Genomic DNA, 20,927 nt, shown 5'->3' with positions numbered 1-20,927 from the left:
ATATTCATACAATGGAATATTATTCACCATAAAAAGAAGTGAAGTGACATGCTATACCGTGGATGAACCTTGAAGACAACATGTTAAGTGAAATAAACCAGACACATAAGGATAAATATTGTATGATTTTTCTTATATGAAATAATTAGAATAAGTACATTCATAGAGACAGCAAGCAGAATAATGGTTACCAGGGAGTGGGGAAAGGGGAGTTATTGCTAAATGAGTATGAGCTTTGGTTTAGGATGATGAAAATAGTCTGGAAATAGATAGTGGTGGAAGTTACACAGTATTATCAATGTGCTTGATGTCAAAGAATTGTCTACTTATAATGGTTAAAATTATTTTTATATTATGTATACTTTACCACAATTTTTTTTAAAATTGAGAGAAAGAATAATAGGGCACCTCCTCTGCATCTTCTCTCCTCACCCCAACCTCTGCCTGCCTGATTAGATGGGGAAGTGTAGGTGCTCAAGAACCCCAAAGAGGGAAGTGGACCTGGCCCAACAGATTGGGCATCCACCTACCACATGGGAGGTTCGCAGTTCAAACCCCAGGCCTCCTTGACCAGTGTGAAGCTGGCGCACGGCTCATGCACAGTGCTGATGCGCGCAAAGAATGCCCTACCACACAGGGGTGTCCCCCGCACAGGGGAGCCCCACGCACAAGGAGTGCGCCCCTAAGGAGAGTCGCCCTGCGCAAAAGAAAGTGCAGCCTGCCCAAGAATGGCACCGCACACATAGAGAGTTGACATAACAAGGTGACGCAACAAAAAGAAACACAATGTCCTCCTCCCATGGCCCACTGGGTGGACTGTGGGAGAGTGTGGGCTATGGTTTGGACCATTGACCATGAGGTGCAGCGGTGCTGAGAGATGTATTCACCAAATGCAATGAATGTCTCATGATGATAGAGGAGGTTGTTGTTATGGGGGGGAGGAGTGAGGTGAGGGACGTGGGGGGTATATGGGGACCTCATATTTTTTTAATGTAACATTAAAAAAATAAAGACAAAAATTTCTCATTAAAAAAAAGAAACAGATTCTCAATGCCGCTGATAGGGATAGAAGTGGTCACAGAAGAACACACAGCGAATGGAACAGAGAGCAGATAACTTGAGGGGGGCGAGGGAGAGAAATAAATAAAATAAAATATAAAAATAAATCTTAAAAAAAAAAAAAAGAACCCCAAAGATCATGGCATCTCATGAATTTTTCCATCCTCCACTTCTTTGTAGCTAGAAAGGCACAGGGCATCAGTGAAATCCCTACAACACGTACCTTTTACCATACCTGCTTTCATGGCTCTCTTCTTGGGGATCTGTCTGCTGCTGCTTTCAGCTGGTTCACTGCAAAAACTCTTGCTGGTTTTCCTCCAACTTGGAGAGCTGCTGCCCATTACTTGAACTAATAAAAGCTAATAACCATATCTTCACTTTCTAGGGACAAGTTCGCGATAAGGTGTATACTACTGTCATAGGACTTGGGATATATGGGAGAGAGAGGCTATTCAGGTTCTAGGAGGGTTTCAGCCTGTGGGAGTCCTTTTACTCAGACCACTCTGATGACTCAGTGAGACCTCAAATAGAAACGAGCTGACCTCTTTTATCCCATTCTGTTGCCATAGCGATGGCTCCGGCCTTGGAGCCTTTCATAACCCAGTTAATTTGGCAGATGGCTAGCTGAACTCAACTAGTAGTCATAGTTCTTGGAAGGAAGGAACATTTGTCAAATCCCTAATCTGTGTCAAACTTTCCACTTTAATTTCCACAAAGATCCTATGGCATAGGTCATAGTTCTCCCATTTTCACAGAAGAGGAACTTGATTTAGAGAACTTTCATAATTTGCCCAGAGCCATATAGCCAATAAATGACAAGGCTGGGATCTGTACTGAGGTCTCCTGGCTCCGAGGTCTAGTAACATTGTTACCATGTAGGACTGGGTCACAAGCCCAGCGAAGGCAAGTGATCAGATGGTGAGCAGAACCCATGTTTCTCCACTATACATCATTACTGTTTCCCTGCAGTGATGGCCAGTTATGGATAATTGACTTAATGGCACAAGAGTGGCACCCAGTGGCCTCAGCTAAAAACTACAAAACCAAGGATGGCAGGTCATCGTTTTCTACCTCTGGACCAGTCATTCGGTTTTCATTTCTAAAAAGGAAAGAGAGGATAGCTGACCCCTAGAATAATATAGAATAAAACCATCTACAACTATTAAGTAATTTAGGGTGAAATGGAAAAAACTAGGGAGTATGTATTTAGAGTATTATAGAATATATTCAGGGAAGGATCATGTAAGGAGTGGAAATTTTAAGCCTGGGTTTTGGAGTGGAAGAAAAGTGGGCCAGAAAGTAGTAGGCAAGATTGACTCCAGGGCTAGTGTCACAGATGTGTATAGGGATGGAGAATTTAAATCCAGAATGAGAAGGAACTATAACAGGGAGGCAGTTTTCTAAGGCAAGGCACTGTTTCCCAGGAGGGTAGACTAGAATTAAATGTCCCACAGAGTATTAAATCTAAGGAGGTATATCCTAAGGACAGGCCTCTCTCATCTGGGGGAACTGATGATGAGTGAAAGCTGTGCGAGGCTCTTATAACCAATGTGGGCTTTTTTTAATATCCAAATGTGGGCTTTTTAAAGTTAAAACCAATTTCAAGATAGGAGAAAGATGTGTCTATTACATGAGATTTTCCAATTTAGAGTAAAAGAAAAGAATGAGATTTTTCTCAAAGAAAAAAAACTTTGAAATTTTCTTAATGTTGTTTTTTTCTTCATAACTTTGGGGCCATCTTTGCTCCTTCTGTGTTTCTGGGAATGTAAGTGCTTAAAAATTGACACTTGTTTTAATAAACAATAAATGATAGACTATCTCTTTTATTGAGATAAAACTCACCCTTTTTATGTGTACAATTCAGTGGTTTTAGTATAGTCACTGTGTTGTACAACCAATACTGCTATCTAGTTCTAAAACATTTTTATCAACCTAAAAGAAACCCCATAACCATTAGCAGTCAATTTCCCATTTCTTCTTCCCCTTAGTCCCTACTTTCTGTCTCTGTGAATTTACCTATTCTGGATACTTCATATAAATGGAATCATACAGTTTGTGGCCTTTTGTGCCTAGCTTCATTCACTTAGCATCTTTTCAAGGTTCACCCATGTTGTAGTATGAATCAGTACCTCATTGCTTTTTGTAGCCAAAGAGTATTCCATTGCATGGCTACTCCACACTTGTTATCCACTTATCAGTCGATGGACATTTGAGTTGTTTCTTCTTTTGGCTATTATGAATAATAATTATATGAGTATTTGTATACAAGTTTTTGCATGGACACATTTTTAATTCTCTTAGGTAAATACCTAGGATTGGCTTTGGTGGGTCATATAAGAAATTTCTTTTTTAACTTTTTGAGGCAGTTCCAAAGTGTCAAAACATTTTACATTCCCCCAGTAATGAATGAGGGTTCTAATGCGCCACATCCTCACCAACGCTCGTTACTGTGTCTTTTTATTATTATTATAGCCATCCATGTAGGTGTGAAGTGGTATCTCATGGTTTTGATTTGCATTTATTTCACTGATGGCTAATGAAGTTGAGCATCTTTTCATGTGCTGATTATCCATTTGTATATCTTTTCTGGAGATGTCTATTCATATCATTTGTCTACTTTTTGTCTTTTTATTGTTGAGTTGTAAGAGTTCTTTATATATTCTGGCTCCAAGTCCTTTATTGGATATATAATTTCCAAAAATGTTCCCCCATTCCGTGGGTTGTCTTTTCATTTTCTTATTGGTGTTCTTTGAAGCACAAAAGTGTTTACTTCTTTTTCAAATTTTTATTTTTTAAACATATTTTTTAATTTTTAAAAGATACATAGATACATAAAATGTTACATAAAAAACTATATAGGGGATTCCCATATGCCCCACTCCCCACTCCTCCCACTTTTCCCACATTAACAACTTCTTTCATTAGTGTGGTACATTCATTGCAATTGATGAAAACATTTCGGAGCATTGCCACACAGCATGGAATGACAGTTTACATTGTAGTTTACACTCTCATTCCATTCTGCAGGTTATGGCAGGATATACAATGTCCTCTATCTGTCTTTGCAATATCATTCAAGACAATTCCAAGTCCTGAAAATGCCTCCATACTACCTTTTCCCTCTCCCTGCCTTCAGCAACTCCAGTGGCCACTGTCTCCACATCAATGATATAATTTCTGCTATTGCTACAATCACAATAAGTCTACAGTAGAATATCAGCAATCCACTCTAGAGAGGCCATATTTTATTCCTCAATCCTGAGGATTCTGGGATGGTGATGCCCACTCTACCTCTAATTGGGAGGGGGCTTCGATCAAAAGTGCTTACTTTTGATGAAGAGGATATCTATCTTTATACAAACATATTATTGGAAAAAAAAAAAAGCAAAGCAAAGAGCTAGAAGCACTGGTTTCAGATCTTAGTAAGTACTTCTGTTTCTCTGTCCAGAATGAACAAATAAGTGTGACAGGGCTTGGAAAGTCTACTGAGGACTACAAAATGTGACCTGTGCTCCCCAGGTCTGCCCTTTTCAGTCAACTGTCTTTTGTTGGTACTTACTCTGTGTAAGGCCCTCTGCAAACTTCAAAGAGATACAGGCACGGTGGACCTTGCCTTTCAAGGAGTATTAAGATGGACATACAGACAGACAAAAATGATGACAAACAAGCCTGCAGTACACACTGCAGAGCCCATGGAGTGGGGCAGACAGTAAGGCAGTGACCTGAGTTCAGAGGAGGGAGAGATACATTGGGACAGGCCCTGAATGAGTGGCACAGGGTCCACAGAGGAAGGGCCCTTTGAAGATTGGGGAGGGGCATGGGGTTCCTATGAGCCAAGAGGAAGAAGGTGTTTCAGGTGAGGGAGGACAGCCCTGTGAGGGCAGCAGAGCCGAGCAGCACTCCGGTCTCACCCAGGGCTCCTCCACGCTTCTGCAACATTCACTTAGGATTTCTCATTTTTTTTAAGCAGCTGCCCCTGGAGAAAAACGATGCAGCCCAGAGCACTGAGGATGCATGTGAGAATTGCAGCCTGGAGCTCCTTCCAGGTGAGGTTTTAACTATTAGGGTGAGCCCTGCACTGAAGCTCCTGGAGTGATACTGCTAGACATTTCTGTTTGTGCAGTTATGACAGCTGCACTCGATGGGGATGGGAAACGGGTAGTAGACAGGCTCAGGGCCCTGCATCCAGTTGGTTGCTCCACTAGTATTGCTACTGCTGCTCTATTTGGGACTCTGGAGGCTGCTGCTGGGTGCAGATACCACCTCACTCCTAATGCCTATCAAGGGAGGTGTCAGTGTGTGATATATTTATAGTGGTCAGATTGATCAGACTGTCACTTCTCCACACATACCCCTCCTCCAGCATGTATACCCTTCAACATCCTCCAGGGCCAGCAGTGGCAGGAGGGTGTGTGTCCCTGAAAATAACCACAGCCCCTGGTGCCTGGCCAGTAGGTACGGTAATAGCAGCCGCTCTCAAATGCAGAGAACAGTCAGGTGCTGGGCACTATTCTGAGCTTTTTAATGTATGAATGCTCCTAATCTGCACAACAATCCTATGAAGTTCAGTTACTATTATTCTCAGTTGACAGATGAGGAAACTGGGGCCCAGAACTATTAATAAACTTGCTCTCAAGGTCACACAGCTGGTAAGTGGCAGAGCCAGAATTCAAACCCAGGCAGTCTTGTTTATCCTGGAAGGGACATGAGTGGGGATGCCCTCCAACAGATACTTAGTCCTTGGGCGGAAACAGTGCCTGGGTTTGAGGGAGTTTAGGCAGGGTGACTTCAGTATCTGTGCTTTGTTCATAAAATCCTCCTTTTCAGGGCCACAATTACAGCGTGCTTGTGCTGCCTCTGGCTAGGCCCAGGGCGTACTCCTGAACCGTCCTGTCCACTGAAACACGTTTTAAATGTTGTGGGGGCTGTTGCTACTGAAGAGAACCCTACAGAGGAGATTGTATAAAGCAAAGAACCTATTTCTATAAATTTAGATGCGGGGATAAAAAAAATGGAAAGTATATCCACACCATAAATAAGTACCTTCCCTTAAAAGAAAGAAAAATAACATTTAATTGAGCACCTTCTGCGGATGTCATTAGATGCTGGGCTCTTTCACAGACCTATCTCGTTTACTCCTCAGTGGCCTTTTAGTGTGGGCAGAATTAGTCCCCTCTCAAATGAGGGCCCTTGTCTCAGAGATGGGGGAGAGAGAGCACTTAGCAGTGCTGAATGTCAGCTTGCTGCCTCCGAAGCCCATGTGCTCTCTCCACTTGCGGCACTTTAAAACCAGGGAGTGTATATGTTGGAACCCCCCTGGGAAGATTGCTTGAGTTGCTCTGCCCTACGCAATCAGTCCCATACTCCATGTGGAAAGCTCTGCTGAAGAAAATCACCAATGTGCTGACGCCACTACACGTGTGGTCTCTTCACTGACTGGCTTCAACTCATCAGTCCTTTCCCCTTTTTTCAGGCCCCTTCTCTTCACTGGCTTCTTTTAAAGTCCACCCAGCCTCTGCCTCCTCACTTAGCTTCCTACTTCACATTTACGCATCTTTTTTTTTTTTTTTTTCCCCAGTAAATTCACTCTACTTGTACTCCTCCCACGTCCAGGTCCCCAGGACCCTGCTTATATCAGTTATCACTTCTCCTGCACCTTCAACCTCTCTCCTGAATTTCCTTCAGCAGATCAAGCTCTCATTTCTTCAAAAAGAAATTTCCCTCTGATCTTGAAACTTCTTCCACCTAGCTCCCATTTCTCTCCATCCCATCTCAGCCAAGTTTCTCAAATAAGAAAACTACCATCTTCCCAGTATACGTGGCTTTCCCTGTGGCTGCTTTCCTCCAAGGTCTCTCATCAGGGAAGACCCCTTGGTTCCCAAATTGCATACTTGTCTTTCTCTTATCTCAACTATTTGTACAATTTGTACAATTCTCTTGCTTTGGCTCCTGTACCGCACCTGGTTCTTCTCCCCTCTCTGACCTTTTCCTTTGGCTGTCCTTTAAGCTGTGTGCATACTGCACTCACTCCCCAGCTACTCTCTTCTACCTTGGGTGCTGACCACTGCCCCAGGATCAAGACTTCCACATTTATATGTCCCACCCAGACCTCTCCTGAGGTCCAAATAGGAGACTTCTAGTACTTGTTTCCTCTCTCCTGATAGCCCGCCCCCACTGCCACCCCCACCAAGATCAGTTCTTTTTTCTTTAGTTTGTCATGATTGACAGCACACTAGTTTTCCCACATCTGAAATCTGGGATTCACTCGAGATGCCCCTCGTTTTCATGTCCCATATCCAGTCGATAACGGCCTATCGATGTGGCCTCATGGATACTCTGGACTCCTGGTGGTGCCTGTTCCCACAGTGTTCACTTCTCCTGCGTCTAGTATGACTCTCAGCCATACCTTTAACAGAATATACAAAATTAAGTTACCTCGCCTGCTTAAAACTCTTCTCTGGCCATTTCCTACAGATATCAGTTCAACTTCTTAGCCTTCTTGATTCCTACTAACCCCTTCAGACTCATCTAGGATTCCCCCCCTTGCATTTTATGTGGGATGCTGTTTAATGCCTTTGGGTATTTGCATCTCTTTCAGCCTGAATTCCCTTCCTCTCCCTTGTCTATCTGGTCTATTTTTCTTAATCATTCAAAACCCAACTTACACAATGAACAGACACAGCAAGTGCAAACGAGGGGGTAGGGAGAAATAAAATCTTTAAAACAACAACAAACAACCCAGCTCAGGCACTTCCTCAGGGAAAACTTTCTTCATCTCCAGTGAACTTCAGCTCCAGTGGAGATGAGGCCAGCTTTCTAGTTTGTCAACCAGAACTTGACAGTCCAGGTCCCAGGATGAATCTGCATGCAGGAAATGATGGAGTGGGTGTGAGCCCCAAGTGGGGGCCTGGAACATTCCAGATGTCTCCAGGCTCAACTCAGGTGGCTAGGGGCACCCTGAAACCGTGCTGTGGCCCCAGCCTGATCATAAAGGCCCCGGCGCTGCCGAGTTTTAATCTGGGCAGGACCTGGCAAAAGAGTTCTGACGGAGGGCCAAGAGGACCTTGCCCCAGCTCTTTGGCGCGCTTTCTGCCAGATTTTCCCTCTACCTCAGGGTCTTTCCAGCCCAGGGCCGTGGGAGTAAGTGTGCTTGCTTTCTCCTAGAGACCAGCGGGCAAGCAGAAAACAAGAGGCTCAAGAGGGGCAGTCTCCGGCCGGGCGTGAAGGAGATGCGGGCTTTCCCGTCGGCCAGGGCCACGAGCCCGGCAGAGGCGGCCCCGCGCGACCCGAAGCCCAGCGCGGCCTCCCTGGCTCCTAGCGAAGGGCCCGGCGCAGAGCACGGGGCAGGCCCGGCGCCCAGCAGGCCCAGCCCGGGGCGCGGCCTGGAGGTAACCCGGCGAGGGCCGCAGGGCGCGGCGGGCGGAGCGGGGCGCGGGCTGCTGCCGAGTCCTCACCCCCCTTCCTCCCGCAGGACGCGCTGTGGCTGCAAGAGGTCTCCAACCTGTCCGAGTGGCTGAGCCCCGGCCCTGCGTCCCGAGCCGAGCCCGTTCCCCGCCAGCCCACGGCCGGCCCCGGAGCCGCGAGCGCCCGCGCGTTTCCCGTCGCTCAATAAACCTGCTCGGCGTGCGCCGCGTGTGTCTCGGAGTCGGGGGGGGCGGGGCCCGGAGTCCGCGCCGCCGCCTGACGTCACCCGCGCTTCCGGCCGGCGCCGACTGAGCGGCGGCGGGATCGCGTCACTGGTGCGCGCCGCCCCGCGCCGGGCTCCGCGGTCCGTGCGCGATGGCGGCGCTGGGCGGGGAAGGGCTGCGCCTGCTGTCTGTCTCGCGGCCCGAGCGGCAGGCCGAGTCGGCGGCGCTCGGCGGCCCGGGCCCCGGGCTGTGCTGCTGGGTGTCGGTGTTCTCGTGCCTCAGCCTCGCCTGCTCCTACGTGGGCAGCCTCTACGTCTGGAAGAGCGAGCTGCCCAGGTGTGGGGGCTGCGCGCGGCTGGAGCCCGCGCCTCCGCCAGGCGGGGCTGCGGGCGGAGCTTGGGCGACTCGGGGGTGGGACCGCGCCGACTGGAGGTGGCCTGGGGACCCCCGAATTTACTCCTCCTCCGTAGGGACCACCCCGCCGTCATCAAGCGGCGCTTCACCAGTGTCCTGGTGGTGTCCAGTCTCTCGCCCCTCTGCGTATTGCTCTGGAGGGAACTCACTGGCATCCAGGTGCGAAGGAGGCGGGACGAAGGGCAACGGGGGAGAGATCTCAGGGATCTTTGGGGGAGGGAGCAAGACTGATGCCCCCTTTCCTGTGGCTCAGCCAGGCACATCCCTGCTCACCCTGATGGGCTTCAGGTTGGAGGGCATTTTCCCAGCTGCACTGCTGCCCCTGCTGCTGACCATGGTGAGTGCTCCTGCCCTATCTTCCTGTCTCTTCATTGTTACTAGCACGATGCCCTTTAGTGGCTTTTTTTTTTTTTTTTTTTTTTTCCTTCTTCTGATGTTGTCTTTGGGCTGACAGGAGACAGGAATTGTGAGATCGCCCCCAGGGTGTGCATTTGTGGGAAGTCTGACTGAGAACAGATTTTGAGGTCTCATGAGGCCCATTTTAGGAAGAGTGGTGACTTCTGGTGAATGTTTTTCCTTTGATCTCTCCTGTTTTTCTGTCCCCAGATCCTTTTCCTGGGCCCACTGATGCAGCTCTCTATGGATTGCCCCTGTGATCTGGCAGATAGGCTGAAGGTTGTTCTGGGTCAGTCTTCAGAGCCAAGAAAGTAGTGGGCCCAGGCAGTCCAGGACAGTGGGGAAAGAGAACCAGTGGGATGCAGTCACTAGGACTCATGGTGTGATCTAGACGTGCATGTGTTTCCTCATCAATAAAATGGGAATGTAGAGTTGGGTGGATTCTAAGAGTTGGTGCCTGATGTCTGTAAAGAGGCTCTGCTAGGGACTCCAGCAGCACTTGCTGTTAACTAGAGAGCACTGTCCCCTGTTCCCCCTACCCTTTGGCTTCCCCAAACCAGAACTGTTTTGATGTTTCCAGGGTTTATAATCAGGATATTCTGCCTCAGCTACTAATACCTTCCCTTTTTTTTTCACGAGGCATTGTTTTATACTGCATCTGATCACCAAAGCTCAACTCTCACCTCTTCTCATGAGTATGGGCACCTGAGTTGAGTTTGGCCAGGGAAGGTTGTGGGAGAGGGGCCCATGGGTCCTTTGGGATCTCAGGGTTCAATAGTCAGTCTGGTTGTTCTGAATCCCCTCCCTAGCCCCCCGCTCGTGGGCCCACTGCCTCACAGATATGCGTTGGCTGCGGAACCAAGTGATTGCGCCCCTGACAGAGGAGCTGGTGTTCCGGGGCTGCATGTTGCCCATGTTAGCGCCATGCATGGGTCTGGGCCCTGCTGTATTCACCTGCCCACTCTTCTTTGGAGTTGGTGAGTTTGTCCAACCTGGTCCTGCTGAGATGTTCCCAGCACGAGAGCCAAGGATGGGGCTTGGGGTGAGTGGAGGGCCTGTAGGGAAAGCCCAGGAGGATGAGACTCGGTTCTTGCCTTCTGCCTAGCCCATTTTCACCACATTATTGAGCAGCTGCGGTTCCGCCAGAGCAGTGTGGGGAGTATCTTCTTGTCTGCAGGTGAGTCCCGAGAATCTTACCTGGGGCAGTCCTGGATCGGGGTGAGTGAGGGTCACTCTGATGGCCACTCTGGAGGAAGGATTGGAAATGGGGCTATAGGTTTAGAGGGGCTTCTAGGGCATTACTGCAGGGACCCTGACCGTGGGAGTATGGGTGCAGAGGAGAGCCACAGGCAGTGGGGTAGGCAGCCACAGCCCCCTGGGAAAAAGGATGGTCTCTGGCTGATGGGTGTGCAGGTGTGGTCACTCGTGGCCTCCCCATCTCCAGCGTTCCAGTTCTCCTACACAGCTGTCTTCGGTGCCTACACTGCTTTCCTCTTCATCCGCACAGGTTGGTTCTCAGTCTCGCACAGGTTCCTCAGGAGTGGGTGGGAGAATGGGGACACTGTATTTGTTCTAGGAGTGACCACCAACATGCTCATTCTGCCGTGGTCCTTGAGACAGGCTGAGCTCAGGCCCTCAGCCTGGTGAGGCCTGAGAGGTGGAAGGAGGCAGAGGCCAGGGTGTGGGAGGATGGCTGGGTGTGCTGGGTGGTGCTTTCAGGGGATGAGGGCCAGGGAGGTGGTCGGGCTGCTCCACGGACTGCTGCTTTCTCCCTTCCCCAGGACACCTGATCGGACCCGTGCTCTGCCACTCGTTCTGCAATTACATGGGCTTCCCTGCCGTGTGCGCCGCCCTGGAGCATCCACAGAGGTGGCCCCTGCTGGCTGGCTATGCCCTGGGTGTGGGACTCTTCCTGCTTCTGCTCCAGCCCCTCACGGACCCCAAGCTCTACGGCAGCCTTCCCCTTTGTGTGCTTTTGGAGCGGGCAGGAGACTCAGAGGCTCCCCTGTGCTCCTGACCCACGCTCCCGTACATGCTCCCGTGGCTGTACACACTCCTATGGACTCTGATGGGCACCCCAGCCCTTCCCCACCAAGGATACTTAGGGGAGGAGCTTGCTGGGGTCCCCGAGATCTCAGGAATTTTTATAGGGGATGAAGCCAGAGCTATTTGAATCCCAGGGACCAAGAGAAAGGAGCAGACATCCACAGGGTGCAGCCCCTCTTAAAGGGGGGCTGAGCACCTGGGAGTGAGGGGGCAGGGGCAGGTCCCAAGGGCCGTGGACTCCCTTCCGCACTGGGAACTGCTTCCTTCTCTGAGGTCCTCTGTCCTCATCTGCTCCCCTCTGCCACTGAAAAGCTGCTCAGGGGTGGAATTGTGAAGCCCCTCTCTTCTCCAGTTTCCCAGGGTTTTCTCATTGTCTTTTTGCATCAGGACTTTGTATTGGGATATTAAAGAGATTTAACTTGGGTAACATGGCCTTGGAGCTTTGGGAATTGGCCAGTTTTGGCTGAGGAGTCCATGCAGCTTTCAGCAGTACCCACCGCCTGTCCAGCCACATTGCCCGCTGCTCTCTGGGAGGACGGTTCCGCAGGCACAGTTCTCTCGAATGAGGGACAGGATGGCGTCTGGGCCTTGGGTCTGGAGCTTCCTTCTTCCTGAGCCATGACCCAAGTCCTAGCACAGGCGGGTCCAAGGCTGGTCAGTCCAGGTTTGAGCCCAGCTCCGCTGAGATCTGTGCCATGGCTCTTGGGATCAGCCAGCGATGGAGCCTCCAGCCTGTGTCCTCTGGGAAGGTGGACTCCAGGACCTCCATAAAGCCCACCAGTCATGGGTCCAGAGTGGGAGAGGAACCTGTAAGTCACCCAGGAGTGGAGGGTTTTTCTGATTCCACTTTGGACCTCTGCTGCCATGCTGCCTACCTGGCCCGGACAAACCTGAAACAAAGGCGGCAGCCCTGAGAACAGAACCTGCCAAGCAGTCCTGTCATTCAAGTTCTCCCTTAGATCCTACTCATGTTCTACCTGCTCCTCTCGTTTGTACAATTCTCATTCCCCTGCCGTTTTTTTTATTCTTGAAAAGAATGTTATCCTTTTATGATCCATTCCAAACTCAAGGGGGTTGTCCTACTTCTCCCCCGCTAGGGTGAGTGGTTGTTTCATGAGACTCTGCCATGTTGGCTGTGACAAACTAGATTCAAAAGGTGGTCATTTAAAAAAAAAAAAAGCAAAAACACATCACCAAAAAATAAAAAAGGGCATCATTAAGCACACACCTCACTGGAGAGCTTTCCTCTCTCCTGTGTAGCTGCTATTGGCAAAGCAGAGAGAGTGAGACAAGGCCTTGTTTGGGGGGTACATTTGAGATCTTGGGGTCCAAAGAGGAGGTGGCCCCACCCCACTGTGGCTTCCTCACCCCAGAATGGTGTACTAGTAGCCCTGAGTGTTGGGGAGGTGGGCCCAACCTTGGGACTGAAGGGCTCACAGGGTGCTGCTGGGAGTCTACTCCCTGCTTGGGGGGTCCACAGATCTGGGCTTTGCTGCCCCCCCCCCCCAACCCATAGAGTCGGGTCCACAGGCCTCTCCTGGGCCTGGTCCACCATCTTCCCCCGCCCCTGTATCTTGAGCAGGAGTCCAGTGATGCAGACAGGGTTACTGTCCCTTGTCCCACAGGGCAGAGGAGGGAGCTGAGACTCAGGATTAGGGCTGTCCAGAGCTGAATGCAATAACAGTGCAGGATTTGTACCTGGTCTCCCAATCCAGTGCTGCTCCTACCACCACCAGTATCCCCACAGCCAGGTGCTCACAAGACCTTCCGCCACACCTCCCAGAAGGTGGCACCTGCTGGCAGCCACTCCTGAGCTCACTGGGTCTGCACTGCCAGGCAGGGTTTGGGGTGGTGGCGGGGTTCAGGGAGTAGGGCAGTGCGCTGGGGAGCGCAGGGCCTTGGCAGCCTGCGTTGGGTCCTGGACGAGTTACTTTGCCTTCCTGTGACTCCATTTCTGCGTCATAAAGTGGCTGAAGGTGGTGCTTAAGACAATACCCACTCCCACCCCTCAGAAGCGCCAGCGGTCCTGTCTGGGGTGTGTATACAGTAGACACAGTGGCTGAAGTCAAGGCAACTGCGGTCATCCTCATTACAAGGAGGAGGATCCAACTGACCTGCTGCCAGCATGGGGGGTTTGGCATGGGTGCAGCGGGGCCCTGCCCCCCTGCTGGCAGCGCTGGGTGGGCGTGGGGCCTGCACAGCACCGAGCGTGGGAGCAGGGGAAAGCCAGTTTTATTGAGATTTTCCCAGGCCAGGCTTAGGTCTCCCCCACAGGGGGTAGGACCCCCAAACCTGCACCCCTGGGTCTAAGCCCACCTGCCCCACCACTGTAGCCTCCAGTGAGAGGGCCCTTGTTGGCAGGAGATGAATCTGTGAGTGAGTGTCCACGGGGGAGAGGAGTCGTGGAGGAAGGAGGAGGCTGCTGGAGGCTGTGTCCCTCCCTGCCCCAAGCAGCTGAGGACAGGCCTCCAGGGCCAGGCACCGCCTGCCCTCAGGCCCTCGCTGGCCTGGACCTGCCCTGGCAGCACAGCTTCTGTGGAAGGTTCGGGTGGGGACGGCCGAGTGGCCAAATCACTCCATCTCCAGGATGAGGTCGTCACCCTCCAGTGTCATGTCCGTGGTCACGTGGACTTTGTGGACAGTGCCCTCCATGGGCGAGGTCACCACAGTCTCCATCTTCATGGCACTGAGCACACACAGGGGCTGGCCCTTGGCCACCTTGTCTCCTGCCGCCACCTTGATGTCTATCACCTTCCCAGGCATGGGTGCCCCAATCTGGCCCTTCACATCCTTCAGGGCCTTGGGGTGGAAGTGCATCTCCTGCAGTCAGGGCGAAAGGGACATGAGACGCCAGGCCCCACCCCGCCCGACCCGCCTGGCTGCCCTGGGGCGCCGCACCTTCATGGCCTGTGTGTCCTTGACCAGGATGGACCGCAGCTGCCCATTGAGCTCGAAGAAGACCTGCCTCTGGCCCGCCCGGTTCAGGTCGCTCACGGCCAGGGCTTTGATGTGCAGCGTCTTGCCCCGCTCCAGCTCCACCTGCAGGAGGGCAGGGGCTGAGGCAGTGGGTGGGGCGAGGGGGCCGCTCAGCTCCTCGCCAGCGCAGGCCTAGCTCGCTGGTCCCTCAAACGTCCTTTCTGCTCCAGAGCGTGGAAGGCTGAGTGACAGCCAAGCCAGAGGCCGCGGCTCTGGGGCAGGTGTAGGTGGGGGTGGTAAGACCACAGCCACTGACCTCAAACTCTTCTGCAATTTTGGGTCCCTGCAGAAAGAGGCGGGTATTAAGACTGTCCAGGGGGCCGAAGGTGGCAGTGAAGTCCTTGAAGTGGGCAAAGACGTCGGGGTACATGGCTGCCGAGAGCACGTCCTCAGGGGTCACTTCCTCCCCGTGCCGGTCAACGAGCTCCTTCTCCAGTGCCTGCAGGTCAAGGGGAGGCAGGGAGGCCCCAGGCCGCCCCTCCAGCCTCGGCAGGTCCTTCAGCACCTGGGGAGCAAAGCAGAGGGGTCAGGCCCGATTCCCGCTCCCAAGCCCACCCTCGCAGCGTGCTGGGCCCTCCTACCTTGGAGCGCAGGGGCTCGGGGAAGCCCCCGTGGGGGATGCCGATGTAGCCCTGCAGGAACTCCACCACGGAGCGGGGGAAGGACAGCTCCTCCGCCTGGGCCTCGGCCTCCGCCCGGCTCAGCCCATTCTGCACCATGAACTGCGCCAGGTCCCCCACAATCTTGGATGAGGGCGTGACCTGCGGAGAAGGGTGTTAGGGTCCCAGACCCCGCTGGAGGCCGCGGCAGGGCGCACAGGAGCAGGCTGCGCGCGGCGGGGCCCGGCTCACCTTGATGAGATCGCCCAGCATCTGGTTGGCCTCCACGTAGGCCTTCTTGACCTCCTTGAACTTGGAGCCGAGCCCCATGCTGTGGGCCTGGAAGTGCAGGTTGGTGTACTGGCCCCCGGGGATCTCGTTCTCGTACACGTCCGAGTTGCCGGACTTCATGGTGGCCGTGCAGTCAAAGGCGGCGTACAGCCCCCGGGCCCCCTCCCAGTACTCGCTGTAGTCGAACACGCGCTCGAGGGCTACCCCTGCGGGGAGCGCAGGGCCAGGCGCGCTCAGGGAGGGGCCTGAGCGCCCAGGTTCTCCTCCCAGGACCCCCGGCCGGCTCAGGCCCCATCTCAGACTGGGGGTGGTGGGAGGCGGGGGCAGGGTGGGCATCTGGACCCTAAGAGATGGCACTCTCTCCTGGGCTGCTGCTCTGGGAGGGGGCGGGTCCGAGGCTGCCACGGTTCCCACCTGTGTCCAGGGGGGTCCTTCGGGTACAGGCCACCAGGGCCCCCATGCTGGGCTGGGAAGTCATCCCCGACATGGAGTCGGCAGCCACGTCCACCACATCGGCCCCGGCCTGGGCGCAGGCCAGCATGGCCGCCACGCCCGCGCCCGACGTGTCGTGGGTGTGGATGTGCAGCGGGAGGTTGGGGAAGCGTTCTCGCAGGGAGCTGACCAGCAGGGTGCAGGCTGCGGGCTTCAGCAGCCCCGCCATGTCCTGCGAGGAAAGAAGGGAAACATTGGTAAGGCAGGGGCGTGGGTGCGGCGGGGGAGACAGGGGGCACGGTGGGGAGATTCGGGGGTGAGGTCACGCCCAGGCACCTTAATGCACAGGATGTGGGTGCCGGCCCGCACCAGCTCCTCGGCCAGGCTCATGTAGTACTGCAGCGAGTACTTGGTGCGGCTGGGGTCCGCCACGTCCCCCGTGTACGAGATGGCGGCCTCCACCACGCCTCCAGCGCTGCCGGCCGCCTCCATGCCCAGCAGCAGGTTTGGCAAGTAGTTGAGGGAGTCGAAGACCCGGAAGACGTCCATGCCGTTCTCCTTGGCCACCTCACAAAACCTGAGCGGGTGGGGAGCCCGGGAATTAGCCCCCCACCCCACTACATCCCCTCTGGCTCCTGGGTGCCCTACAGCCACTGGCAGGGGTGACCCGGTCTGGCCTGGCAGGGGCACGGTGTCCACAGGATGAGCGTGGAGAGCACCCACCGGGTAAGGCCAGGCCACCCAGGGGCGTCCAGCACTGGGCAGCCCTGGGTCTCGCCTCTCAGAGCCTGCCCGGGTCGGAGGTCCGCGGGGGCCGAGCCTGGCGAAGCAGGGGCAGGCTGTGGGAGCAAATGCACTGGACGAGAAGCGCAGCCCCGGATTCCAGACCCGGCTCTACCCCACCCAGCCCGGGACAGGTCACCTGCCCTCCCGGGGCCTCCACTGCCCCCCACAAGTAAAACAGTGGGGAGGGGGCAGGATTCAGAAGCCCTTCCGTCCTCTGCCGCTCACTCCCAACACCAGCCCCTGCCAGGAGCAGCTGGCGTGGCCCGGAGCCTGCTGCGGGGATAGCGCCCGTGCGCCCCCCAGGCTCACTTGAAGACCACGTTGTCAGGGTAGTTGGTGTAGCCCACGGCGTTGGCCCCCCGCAGCAGCATCTGGAAAGGGATGTTGGGGATGAGCTCCCGGAGCTCCTGCAGCCGCCGCCAGGGGCACTCGTACAGGAAGCGCATCGCAACGTCAAACGTGGCTCCTGCACGGGACGGGGAGACCCAGGTCATCACCTGCCCGGCCCCCGGCCCCCCCGGCCCCGCGCCCCAGCCCCAGGCCCTGCTCCTCCTCAGGGTCTGCGAAGCTCCTGACCCTCCACGCCACAGGCTTCCTGCTCTCATCTCCCCGGGCAGCTTGCACCCTGCAGCACTCCCTCTGCCCCCTTTTTACAGCACCCTCCTCAGGCTGGGGTCTCCCCCAGACCTGGAGCTTCCTGAGGACAGGGCCGGGTCTCAGCTCGGCCACCTCACGCCCAGCACCAGGCCTGGCCCCGACGCTGGCAGGACAGCGAGCGCCGTGCCCCGTTGCCCCTCACCCTGCTTCCCCCGGGCGCCCACGGCAGCACAGCCTGTGGCGCCAGCCGCACACCGGGTCCCGTGGCGTCCGCCGCCAGCCGCCCGGCTCACCTCCCCAGTTCTCCATGCTGAAGAGGCTGCTGAAGTTGTGGGCGGCGTAGGGGGCGATCCTCTTGAGGTCGTGGGTGCGCACACGGGTGGCCAGCAGGGACTGGTGGGCGTCTCTGAAGGTGGTGTCCATCAGCAGCAGCCCCTGGTGCTCCCGCACGGCTCGAGCAAAGCCCTCGGGCCCCTCTCGCAGCAGGATGTCTCGGAAACCGGCCGGGGGTGGGCCTAGGGCCAACAGGAGCACGGTCTCGTCCTGCGGTGGCCTGTCCCCTCGCCCCTCGCCCCTCGCATCGGCAGTGAAGCTCACCTACCTATGGGCACTGGAGGGACAACGGGGTCCGTGGCGCTGGGGCTGGCCTTGACAGGGATCGGGGTGGTGGGGCCGTTGACCATGACGTGTCCTGGGGAGAGAGTGGGCAGCGGTCAGGGCCAGTGGACAGTCCGATTGGGAGTGGGGGTGATTACGAGGGGCTGGGGTCATCCTCCAGAGGCCCAGTCCTCTAGCTGCACCCCATCCTCTCGAAAGCCAGAGCCTCCCGGGTGCCAGCAGCGGGGGCCTAGCGAGGGCCACAAGCGCGGGAATGGGGGAGGATCCTCGAGGAGGAGGAGCACAGCACAGGAGTTACAGGATGGGGAGGGCAGACGACCGGTGCTGGGAAGCTGCTGGACCGGGTCAGGAGCAGGGCGCTGGGGAGGGGAGCAGAGGGGGGTCCCAGGGCCAGACCCAGGTAGTGGAGCAGCTTCTGGGCCCGATTCTGCACAGGCCGCAGCTGGAAGAGATCCGGGTTCTCGTCGATGAACTGGGTGTCGACGGTGCCTGCCAGGAACTGCTGGTTGTTGAGCACATTCTGCAGGAAGGGGATGTTGGTCTGCAGGACAGAGGGGGGGGCGTCACCGAGCGGGATGGGAGAAGGTGGCACCTGAACGAGCACCACTTCCCAAATGCTCGCAGAATGCGGGTACTCAGGTGGGAGGCGAAGGCATCTCCCACTGCCTCCAGTTATGTCCCTTGTGCGGTCCACCTGGCTTGGCCTTGGCACCTGCGCCGAGCCCACCCCCTCCTGCCTCCTCAAGGGTCTGGAGACAGACCACTGCCTGCTCCGCAGCCTGGAAAACACCTTTGTGCCCAGAAAGCAGCTGCCCCCTCCCAGCCACATGACTGAAAGAGGCAGCTTCCTGCGACAAGTCCCTCCCTCCCTGCTCCCCCTGGGGAGCAGGGGGACTCACCGAGACCACCTCGCCAGGCCCCACGCAGTGGGTGCCTCCCTGCGGTCCTCCTGCCAACGCCACCCTCCCTGCCCTCATGTCTTCTCCTCCCTCTCCCCACTGGCTCTTCCTTCTCTTCCCCTCGAAGGATGGATTCTCAGGGCTGCCCTGGGGCCTCTTCTCACCCGGCCCAACTCCCCCCAGGCTTCTTGTCCCGGGTGGGCCCCCAGCTCCAGCGACCAGCCCTCCAGAGCGGAGACCTCGGGGTGGGGGGGGCCAGTGCTTCCTGGGCGTCTGTCTTTGTACGCCCCTCGGCACAAACTCAGCCAGCACCAAGTCAGCCTCCCTCCTGTTCGCTCGCCCTACTATCCAGGGAGCAGGCCCTAGCACCACCCTGGCACCACCCCCACCCCACTCCCCGGCTCATGGTCAGGTAGATGACCATGCCCTGCCCTGTGCCATCTCGAGGCCTTGGCTCCTGCTGGCTGGCAGTGCTGGCACCTCTGGCCACACCAAGCCCGTGTCCTGCTCTCCTGCCTCCCCCTTGTGTCTGCTGGGTAAACTCTTCCTTGGGGCCCCTGTGTCCCCTTCTCCTGCCCCTTTCTGGTAGCCCGTGTGCCCAGGGCTTGGAAAGCTCATGCCTCGGCTCCTCTTTTCTCACTGGCACTCCTCACAGGCCTGAGCTCTCAAGGGCCCCTGTCCCCTGCCTTGTGACTTGGTTCTCTAAAAGGCTGAGTGGGTAAAGGGCATGAAGCTGGGGCAGGGCGAGTCCCACCTGGGGCCTCACGGGGACACATGGTGAGCAGTCCCCGGGCCTGGAGGCTGTGCGGCTGGGACCCAGTGTGCATGTGCCAAACACACTGCCCGGCTGAGGCTTTCACTTCAGAGGCGGCATCTCCACGTGTCACTCAGTCACCTCAACGGGGACCCAAGGCCCAGCATGTACCTAACTCTCCGAGTCCACCTGTCCTCCTAGGAGGCGTCAAGGGTGGCCATTGCCCGGAGTGTCCCGCAGGTGGTCTTTGCACAGCCAGCTCTGCCTGCCTAGTGCGCAGAAGGGGCACAAACACCCCCAAATGTCACCTCCTGTCCCTGCAACTAGCCTCTAACCTCCATAAAGAGATGGGGGCATTTGAGCTGGGCCAAGGTAGGATATTTGGGAAAAGAGGCAAGCATTAAACCATCAGAAGAAGCTGGAACCACAAAGTGGGGAGAAGGCGCCTCAGGGGCCTCCCCTGAATGTCCCCTTTTGTACCCGTGACCCGTGTCCTTCTCTCTGCACTGTAGACTCCAGTGAGCAGAGGCCCACCCACCTGGGTCCCTGATGCACCCCCAACTCCCAGCAGGCAGCACGTAACACATGCTCGGTAAACACATTTAAAGTGACTGGACACCCCCCTGACGCAGAGAAGAAGGGCAAAGGGGCTGTGCTGCCCCCCGTCAGAGCCCAGCCCGCAGGCCCCCCGCCCCCCCCCCTCGCTTTACAGCCGCCCAGCTGAGCCCAGGGAGTGGAATGTGGAGGAGCTGCCGCTGCCCGAGCGGGGCCCCTCGGGCGGCCTCTTCCCCACCAGGCACGTGCAATGGATACCCCTTGGCCGCCATGAGGGACTGTGCCAGGGCAGAATTCGAATTCGGGTTCCTGTTTTTTGGAGTTCTCCAGCCCCGGGGGGGAATCAGGTCGGAGGGAGGGACCTGGACAGGAGCGGCTCTAGGCGGCCTGAGGAGGAGGAAGTACCCGGGTGTGTGTGTTTGGGAGGGGGGGGGGTTCCTTGCTTCCCAATCGTGGTCGCACGCCCCACCCAAGCCCGGCTTTGAAAAGCAGTTAGTCCGGAACAGCCCCTCTGCCCGCAGCACGCGGGAAGCCCCTTCCCGGCTGCCGAGCTCGTCCCAGATGCTCTTCCAGGGAATGGCCGGGCCGGGGCAGAATGGGCAGGGGAGGGCCAGCGGGCGCGGCTGGGACCGCATACGCCCGCCCCGCAGCGTGCCCCTCCGGCCTGCGGGGAGGCGCGGTGCGCGGGCCAATCGGGCAGAAGGCGCTGGGGGTTGGCTCCCGGGCGGTGGCGGCGGCGGAGGCGGCGGGCGGGGCGGCTGTCCCCAGGCGAAGTCCTCTCGGCCCCACCCCGCAGTAGCCCCGTCTGGGGAATCGCCCCGGCGCCCCCACCCCTAGCCCCATGCCTGTTGGGGACCCTCCACGTGACTGGGTGATG

General features: G+C 55.7%; 3 protein-coding genes across 11 annotated transcripts in view; 2 read left to right on the top strand and 1 right to left on the bottom strand.

Moving 5' to 3' along the window:
* TOP6BL (TOP6B like initiator of meiotic double strand breaks) overlaps positions 1 to 8,707 on the top strand; it is a 124,197-nt gene extending 115,490 nt beyond the window's left edge. The window contains exons 13-15 of the mRNA XM_071217858.1: positions 5,030 to 5,105; positions 8,224 to 8,447; positions 8,531 to 8,707. Of these exons, the coding sequence (XP_071073959.1) occupies positions 5,030 to 5,105; positions 8,224 to 8,447; positions 8,531 to 8,671 (441 nt within the window). The 3' untranslated portion in view covers positions 8,672 to 8,707. The remainder of the gene's footprint in view (positions 1 to 5,029; positions 5,106 to 8,223; positions 8,448 to 8,530) is intronic.
* Positions 8,708 to 8,816: 109 nt separating this feature from the next.
* Positions 8,817 to 11,652, top strand: RCE1 (Ras converting CAAX endopeptidase 1). Its single transcript, XM_004481570.5, has 8 exons — positions 8,817 to 9,023; positions 9,158 to 9,260; positions 9,355 to 9,438; positions 9,708 to 9,786; positions 10,307 to 10,474; positions 10,603 to 10,674; positions 10,942 to 11,004; positions 11,279 to 11,652. Exons 1-8 carry the CDS (start codon positions 8,839 to 8,841, stop codon positions 11,512 to 11,514), a joined length of 990 nt encoding a protein of 329 aa, XP_004481627.1. The 5' UTR covers positions 8,817 to 8,838; the 3' UTR covers positions 11,515 to 11,652.
* Positions 11,653 to 13,758: 2,106 nt separating this feature from the next.
* The window catches only part of PC (pyruvate carboxylase), a 110,275-nt gene continuing 103,106 nt past the window's right edge, over positions 13,759 to 20,927 (bottom strand). For all 9 annotated transcript variants that reach the window (XM_004481575.5, XM_058305117.1, XM_004481576.4 and 6 more), the window contains 11 exons: positions 18,239 to 18,383; positions 17,826 to 17,915; positions 17,518 to 17,739; positions 16,937 to 17,093; positions 16,178 to 16,418; positions 15,824 to 16,073; positions 15,371 to 15,615; positions 15,101 to 15,280; positions 14,776 to 15,024; positions 14,442 to 14,582; positions 13,759 to 14,363 (listed from right to left, as the gene is read on the bottom strand). In XM_004481575.5, coding sequence (XP_004481632.1) covers positions 14,115 to 14,363; positions 14,442 to 14,582; positions 14,776 to 15,024; positions 15,101 to 15,280; positions 15,371 to 15,615; positions 15,824 to 16,073; positions 16,178 to 16,418; positions 16,937 to 17,093; positions 17,518 to 17,739; positions 17,826 to 17,915; positions 18,239 to 18,383 — 2,169 coding nt within the window. In that variant the 3' untranslated portion in view covers positions 13,759 to 14,114. The remainder of the gene's footprint in view (positions 14,364 to 14,441; positions 14,583 to 14,775; positions 15,025 to 15,100; positions 15,281 to 15,370; positions 15,616 to 15,823; positions 16,074 to 16,177; positions 16,419 to 16,936; positions 17,094 to 17,517; positions 17,740 to 17,825; positions 17,916 to 18,238; positions 18,384 to 20,927) is intronic.

The sequence above is a fragment of the Dasypus novemcinctus genome, chromosome 10 (genome assembly GCF_030445035.2).
Source record: "Dasypus novemcinctus isolate mDasNov1 chromosome 10, mDasNov1.1.hap2, whole genome shotgun sequence".
Classification (NCBI taxonomy): domain Eukaryota; kingdom Metazoa; phylum Chordata; class Mammalia; order Cingulata; family Dasypodidae; genus Dasypus; species Dasypus novemcinctus.
The sequence above is the reverse complement of the archived record's forward strand: the minus strand, read 5'-3'. Positions and strand labels throughout refer to the sequence as shown.

Coding starts and splice junctions, on each gene's coding strand:
- RCE1 (XM_004481570.5), top strand. CDS start 8,839: ATGGCGGCGCTGGGCGGGGAAGGGCTGCGCCTGCTGTCTGTCTCGCGG. Junction 9,024..9,157: donor TGGAAGAGCGAGCTGCCCAG/GTGTGGGGGCTG, acceptor CCTCCTCCGTAG/GGACCACCCCGCCGTCATCA. Junction 9,439..9,707: donor TGCCCCTGCTGCTGACCATG/GTGAGTGCTCCT, acceptor TTCTGTCCCCAG/ATCCTTTTCCTGGGCCCACT.